The sequence below is a fragment of the Cynoglossus semilaevis genome, chromosome 12, assembly GCF_000523025.1.
Source record: "Cynoglossus semilaevis isolate Cse_v1.0 chromosome 12, Cse_v1.0, whole genome shotgun sequence".
In the NCBI taxonomy this organism is placed as follows: Eukaryota; Metazoa; Chordata; class Actinopteri; order Pleuronectiformes; family Cynoglossidae; genus Cynoglossus; species Cynoglossus semilaevis.
Window position 1 is genome coordinate 1,424,922 of NC_024318.1, and position 7,772 is coordinate 1,432,693.

Genomic DNA, 7,772 nt, shown 5'->3' on the forward strand with positions numbered 1-7,772 from the left:
AGAGAGAGAGAGAGAGGGGAGGAAGGAGGTGAAAGTCAGGGCCTCAGGTCACAACTACACACACACACTCAGGACATTTGCATCAAAATAAAAACTATAAAGTCAAATTGACAGCTGAAATCAATTTGAAAAATGTTTTCAAAGAGTTTTGGGGACAAAAAAAAAAAATGTTTTTATGTCCACTCACCATGAACAAATCTCTGGCCTCCAAATCCACAGCCAGGAGGAAGGCCTTCTCTGTTCGCTGGTGTCTGGAAACAGTGAAACAGTGAAGACGGTCGTCATTGATCACTTTAACAATAAATATGACGTCAGTTTGAGAAAAATGTGATTCCATCAAGTGAATAAACATCAGGGGGAAAAAAAGTAGATAAAAGTCTGATTGTAGCCAATGAAACGACGATATTAAAATGGACTCAAACACATTATTATTTCCGTTAAAATAATTTGATCATCATTCTGCAACAATAGTCTTGGTTAGCTAGCTAGCTAACTAGTTAAATAAATAGCTAGACGGGAGAAAGCTAGGTAGTAGTTTGGCTAGATAGCTACACAGCTAGAGAGCGGCGTGGCTAACTAGCAATACAGCTAAATAGCTACATAGCTGATAGCTATTGACCAAATATTTTCCTCCAGTTATAACAGTTTTTACAGTCCTCTGTGTGTGTGTGTGTGTGTGTGACGTTACCTAAGAAGGTGGTGAAAAAAGCGCCGGGCGTACGAACCGATTGGCTCCCTGTACTCCAGTATCACCGAGTCAGAGAGAGGAGCGGGGGGGGAGTAGAAGACCCCCAGAGCTGCTTCCAGTTGGGCTGCAGACGGAAACAAAACCAAAGTCACAAAGAACCGAAGGAAATAAAAAGCACGCAGTACTCCATCTCACCTTCGGTCGCTGCGTTGAGCTCCGTCCTCAGCAGGTGGTTGGTGATGGAGCCGAGAGCCCTGAAACATTCACCTCCGCTCGCGCTCCAGTCCATGGACTCCAGGATCCCCAGAGCTTCACTCACCTGTCCACAGAGGAGCCGCTGGTGCAGCAGCTCCACGGGTCCGAGGTGTCCTCCAGTCAGAGCTCCTGTCGCAGGAGGAGAAAAAAAAAAGAAAAGTTTAACCTTAAAACAGTAAGAAAAAAATCACAGAAAATTAATTTTTATCAACAAATATATATATATGTAACAATTTCGATCCTGAATTGAACCAAATTGAAAATCCTGTTACATTAATAATTACATTATAATCATCAAACACAACATTTATTCTCGGACGTTTTCTTGATCTGACACAAAAAATTTGACTGTAGTTTAAATCTGAACGTAAATTCACTTTACGTGGATAAAGTTGAAGTTAAACTTTTGATATGATTCTCGTACAAACTGAGTCCTGACACATTTTTGTGTTAATATTACGATTTTTTTTCATCATTTATCGCGATTACTTTTGTGTTTGTTTTTTACAGGGTTTTTGTTACAGTTAGAAAAAAAAAAGTTTATGGTCGATGTTGGAGATAAAAATGTCACACGGCTAAAGTCAAAAGTCAAGACGAGGAGAACTGCACTGCCCAGGCGTGTGTGTGTGTGTGTGTGTGTGTGTGTTTGAATATGCATGAACAGCGTCGACTGCTGAATAATGGAAGGCCACGGTTTTGTTCTCTCCCGGCCGCGCAGGTGTTTCCTTGTCTCCGTCCTCCAGGTCATTAACTTCCTCCTGTGTGTGACAGGCTGACGGTGTTGGTGTTGGTGTTGGTGTGTGACGGTGTTGGTGAACGCCGGAGCGTCTGGTTACAGCGCACGCTAACGCCGTGACAGCGAAACAGCTGAAACACGTGCACGGAGTTTAAAAGAACAGTCGACGATAACGTCAGGGTTTGACCTGGGCCTGAAGGTCACCTGACGCTGACCTGAAGGTCACCTGACACTGACCTGAAGGTCACCTGACACTGACCTGAAGGTCACCTGACACTGACCTGAAGGTCACCTGACGCTGACCTGAAGGTCACCGGACGCTGACCTGAAGGTCACCGGACGCTGACCTGAAGGGCACATGAGGTCACTCTGCTTTGGTTTTGTTTTAATATTTACATTTGTAAGTGCGGTTTCTATCAGTGTTTTTTTTTATGCAAACTGAAGGAACAGGAAGTGGAGACTGAACTAACCACAAACTCCTGGTTAATGTGTGTGTGTGTGTGTGTGTGTGTGTGTATGTGGTTGCAGTAATTAAATTTACAAGTTGGCAATTAGCAGGGCTTTAGATCCCAGTGGAGGGCGCTAATGAGGCGTGTGTACACATGAGACACGGGAAGTTCCCGTCTCTGTGGTTTTGTTCTCTCTGTCTCTCCGCTGCCTCACCTGGTCGGACCGTGAACAGCAGCAGAAAAAAAAACCCTGTGGCCTGACGTGTGAGCAGCGCCCGTTTTTAGAGCTGTGTAATAATTAAAATGTTTTCATCGAATTAATTACAGGCTAGCTGTGGAGATATCGGGATTAAACCTAGTAATTAAAGTCAATTAGTCACGATTCACTGGGATTGATCAACGTTCCTGAATCACCACAACTTCACGTCTTTTATCGAACGCAAACAAACAGGAGGAAAAACATGGATCCTCCTCCTCCTCCTCCTCCTCCTCCCCCTCTCTTCCTCCTCCTCTTCCTCTTCCTCCTCCTCCTCTTCCTCCTCCTCCTCCTCCTCCTCCTCTTCCTCCTCTTCTTCTTCTTCTAACCACTCGTCGTTCCACTCATTCTATACTTTCTCATCTGAACGTCCGTTTTATCTCCTGTCACTTCCTGTTGTCTCGGCTTCAGCCTCAGAACTGAAATGATCCATCACAGAATGTCTCTCACTACCATCATGTGAAATGTGATTTTAAACCTCCAACACGAACGCCTTGGTTTGTTTTTGTTTTTCCTCTACATTTTCACTCCAACACGAACGCCTTGGTTTGTTTTTGTTTTTGTTTTTCTCTACATTTCCACATCAAACGCGGCGACTCTTCCTCTTCCTCTTCCTCTTCTTCTTCTTCTTCTTCTCTCGCTCTTCCTTCCACAGACAGGTCCACCAACAGCCAACGTGTGTCCAGATGAGATAACTGGGTGCAGGCAGGGACTCTGTGTGTGTGTGTGTGTGTGTGAGGAGGGAGTGCCAAGGAACGCTGCCTCCTATGGAGAGAAAGGGAACTTGGACCTGGACCAAGTCTTTCTTGGTTCCTGACTCACTCCTTCTGTCACGTTGGACTTATAAAACAAGTCAATATGGAAAAGAAGGTGCGAGCAGACAAATTAGTCAGTGTGTGTGTGTGTGTGTGTGAAACAGAAATAGGCACACACACACACACACACACGTGGAGGGAGGAGGGAGAATTATCACAGAGAAACGAGGTGCAGTGACTTTCCTCATCAAAACCTTGGCAGACGATCAGAGAAGAAGCAGCTATTGTTGGAAAACAACCGCCCTCCTCCTCCTCCTCCCCCTCCTCCTCCTCCTCCTCCTCCTCTTCCTCCCCCTCCCCCCCTCCTCCTCCTCCTCCTCTTCTTCATCTTCTTCTTCCTCTTCTTCATTTTCTTCTTCTTCTTCTCCTCTTATTCTTCTTCTTCATCTTCTTCTTCCTCTTCTTCCTCTTCTTCCTCTTCTTCCTCTTCTTCTTCTTCTCCTCTTCCTCCACTCTCTCACCGATGCCTCCAAACTTTCAGCAGGGACCTGTGTCGCTCTCACATCTTCTTTCCAAAGTCACGCTTAAGGACTCTGTGTGTCTTTGTGTGTGTGTTAGTGTGTTTGTGTGTGTGTTAAGGTGTTTGTGTGTGTGTTGGTGAAGTGGCCGTGGCGGCTTGTGAGAATTTTTGATTGGCAAACTTTATCTGGAGGCCCCCGAGGGACAGCGCAGCCGCTGTAAATGATTTATCGGAAAAATGCCTCCCACAATGCACCTGGGAGAGGGGATGGGTGGCTCGTGGCCCCGGGGCGATTATCGGATGACCTCTGAGCGCACGACTCCGGCTAACCTCTCCTCCGTACGTCAACAAATTAACCTTCGGTGAGCGGAGAGTCGTCGTCGAAGTTCAGGAAAAACATCAGACACAAAAGTCGGAGGAAGAGAATCTGAAGGACGCGCTCGTTGTTAGGGATCGAGAACCGCCCCCTACTGGACGATTCTATGGAATTGTTAGTCTGCATGCTTTACTATGCGGCAGCAGATGGCGCTGATGACGTTCTTTGTCCAAATATCGCAGTAACTTCAGGGTCATTCAGGTCGTGTCCTGTTCATTAACGTATTCTGTTTCCTGCCAAAACAGGAACTGAATTCTGATCAGTTTCATCTCCGGTCGTGTTCCTCATTTCCTCACTCCACAAACTTCATGCGTGCGTTCAAACCCACCTAGTCTGAACCTCAGGACGGCCAGTGGACCCCCGTGTACGGCCAGCATCAGCATGTCCCCGCCCTCCGGGCCTCCGTCCCGGCCCGCGGACCACTGCAGGCCCTCCAGACCTCCGGAGCAGCGCAGGTGTTCTGTCAGCCTCAGTGTGGGAGCTGGAGCCGGCTCCTCGGCCAACAGCGCCATCTTCACGGGCGCCAGGCCCACGTCGAAGCACATCAGCCCCCCCTGCCCCCCCCCGACCACGACCACGGCCCCGGCGGGGTGCCAGGCCAGCAGGTTGGGCGGCACGGGGCAGGAGGCCAGCAGGGAAACCCCCCGTCGACCGTCATACAGGACCAGGGAGGAGTCGCTGAGGCCCAGCAGGAGCATGGTCTCCGAGGGATGATGGGAGCAGAAGATGGGCGTCGCCGGCAGGGGGATGCGGGTGACGGACAGTCGGTGCGAGCGTCCTCGGGCGCATTCGTAAACGCAGGTCTGGGCCCAGGACTCTTGTCCGGGCTCTGGGGTTCTGGCAGGAAGCTCCACGGTCAGCAGCTGGTACGGCCGCAGCAGACTGAAGCGACAGTCCAGAGGATCTCCCTCGGTCTTCACGGAACAAAGAACCTGAAAAACACAGGAAAGAAGAACCTGTGAGAAGAGAGAGGTTTTCATTGGACGATGGATCAGGAAGTGCAGGTGTGACGGACTCAGAGCTCCAGGGATTTGACCTCAGCAAAACCATCCCGGCGCTAACTGCGACATCTGCGATTACACAAGTTTATGTCCCTGTCATTGGGGGGAGGACGGGGGGGAGGGGGATTAGGACCAGTCTGTGTCCGTCATCTGTTCTGACCAACGCTGCCAGGAACCGACTTAGGAGGAAATGAGTTCATCGTCTGCATATGGTCGACGTCAGGAGCTGATAAAATGAATCAGGGATCGCGACACTGAAAACCACGGACAAACTTTGTCCCTCAGAGATCTGACAACATCAAAAAGAACTTTTTATGAGGTTTAGTTTAAAATATGCCTCAATAATTTTAGCTTACATTTAGGGTCAATTTTAGCTTCTTCTGCAGCGTCTTCTCACTTTTAATAGGCTAACAATTAGCTATCTTTGGTATCGATTAGCACTGTTAACAAACATTAAGAAACGTTTAATTATTTAAAATATCATTGCAGTATATGGGCTAACCTTTAGACGTTAAGGCGCTAACCATTAGTCAGGTTTTGGCTGTATTTGTTATTTATTTAGATTTTTTTTTTTTTTTAAGATTTTAGTCCAACGAACCCTGTCGCCGCTGCTGCATTTCTACGACCGTTTCGTTGTACCGAACAATCACGTCTTCACAACAGCGTCAATAATTCATCTGTTCTGAGTCCGACGTCGGTCTGAAGACGTCAACTCGTAGCTGAACTGGACCAGGACTGGTTGAAAACCATCGAGTGCGACATTTAAACGGCTGCAGCTTTCGCAAATCTCAATAAAGCTACAGTCAAATCTTAGAGAGAAAAAAAAAAGAAAACTGCAGACAGTGACACATTTGACATCTGCACAGCTGCAGTTCCACTGCGGGTCATCTCTAAGGCCGCGCGGTGCCTCATTTTCCACTTCATGTGCACCGAGCAAAGGCAAGCAAAATGAAGGCACCTGAAGGCAACACGGCTGATGAGATGATAAAAGCAAAGACTCCAGACTTTCAGGAGTGTGAGGTTTTTTTTTCTTCTCTCAATTTTAAAACTGCAAAAAAAAAAAGTCATGAAACATGAATTTCCCTGTAATGACCTGCAGCTGACGGAACAGTTTCAAGAAGATACAAGTCGGCCGGAAAGATACGAGGACGAGCGTTTGAATATTTACACACAGCAACCACTATTTACATACGGCGACAGGGCCGTAAAATGTGACGATTTCAGCAAAAACGGAAGGAAAAAAAAAGGGGCCTCAGAAATGACAAGATGAAATGAATCAGATTAATCACAGATGTAGCTGTGGTTTCATCGCTGTTAATCACGATTAATCATGGTTGTTATCAATCAGAAATAAACATAACCAGCAGATAAATTGTGGATAATTAATTATAATTAATAATTATGTGTGTAAAATTAATTCACAAAATAGTTCATGCAACATAATTTAAAAACTTTAAGCATTAATTCTGTTGTTGCGTTTCTGTGACGTTCGTTTTCGTCTGTGATTGTTGTCCAGTGTCGACTGTGTTTGAGTTAAATGACAGAGAGAGAGAGAGAGAGAGAGAGAGCTTGAATAAGTAGCTTTCTGCTGCTTATTGGTTTCAGTGACTGGTCAGAACTTCTTAGCCATTCTTCTCCTCCCTCTCTTTCTCCCTCTTTAGCCGGCACCTTCTTTTCTCGTCCGTGGCGTGAAAGATAAAGCGGACGGGCCCCACTGTGTGGCTGGCCCTTGTTCACAGCAGTGGCCTTTTGAAGCCAATTTTCCAGCTCACGGAGCAGAGAAAGACGGGGAGAGACCAGCAGAGAAGGGGAGACAGAGAGGGAGCGGGAGACTGGTGGGAGAGATGAAGGGATGAAGGGATGAAGGGATGAAGGGACGAGGGCTGTCTGGGGGCGGAAAGTTTAAGGTGTGTGAATCAGGGTGAGAGTCGAAGTACTGACGTGAGGAAAAACACAGAGCTGCTGTAGGATTACTGACCAAGAACTGACCAAGAACTGACCGAGAACTGACCAAGAACTGACCTGCGCTCCTTCACCATCAGAACGGTGAAACAAGAACTGACCAAGAACTGACCGAGAACTGACCAAGAACTGACCAGGAACTGACCGAGAACTGACCTGAGCTCCTTCACCGTCATGACTGTGAAACAACTCTTATTATGAAGAAAGAAAAATGTGGTTTTTAGCAGTGAGTCTGAATGTGTTTCCTGTGATTTAATGTAAATCGGAGTAAAAAAAAAAGAGGCTTTTTTTATATATAATTATGTCCTAGAAAAAACTCCAGCTGTAAATTAGATTCAATGACTAAAAGTGATGAAAAAAAAACACACAAAAATTTCAATTGAATACAGCAAAAAAGTTAACCAAGAATATACAAGAAAAAAATTTAGGCAAAATTTTAAAAAAAAGAGAGAGTGATTGAATTAGTTAAATATTTAGGCAGAACAAATAAAAAATAAAAATATGAAAAAAGCTAAAGGTAGTTTCAAATATGTAGCTTCAATGAATTATCAATATAATCGCCAGTAATTGAAGATCAAAGTTTCCAAAGAGATGAATGAAACAAGAAGTAAAAAAAACTCAAAGATGTTTCTCAAAGCGTACGTTAAATGTATCCTTTAAATAAAAACAGTCTCAGAATCGGGTTTTTTGGCCCCAGAGTGGACGTCACCTGTTGTTTTTAGAGGTAAATAAATTTCTCACATTTGAGAAATAGCGCCGCAGTAGAAGAGAAGA

At 45.8% G+C, this 7,772-nt stretch overlaps 1 protein-coding gene and 1 long non-coding RNA gene across 2 annotated transcripts in view; one reads left to right on the forward strand and one right to left on the reverse strand.

Moving 5' to 3' along the window:
* Positions 1-7,772, forward strand: part of LOC103386934 (uncharacterized) — a 26,587-nt gene that overhangs the window by 17,220 nt on the left and 1,595 nt on the right. The gene's annotated exons all lie outside the window — the stretch shown is intronic.
* Positions 1-7,772, reverse strand: part of wdpcp (WD repeat containing planar cell polarity effector) — a 54,090-nt gene that overhangs the window by 12,073 nt on the left and 34,245 nt on the right. Inside the window, exons 12-15 of the mRNA XM_008321380.3 lie at positions 4,364-4,967; positions 884-1,072; positions 689-812; positions 188-251 (exon numbers count right to left, since the gene is read on the reverse strand). Coding sequence (XP_008319602.1) covers positions 188-251; positions 689-812; positions 884-1,072; positions 4,364-4,967 — 981 coding nt within the window. The remainder of the gene's footprint in view (positions 1-187; positions 252-688; positions 813-883; positions 1,073-4,363; positions 4,968-7,772) is intronic.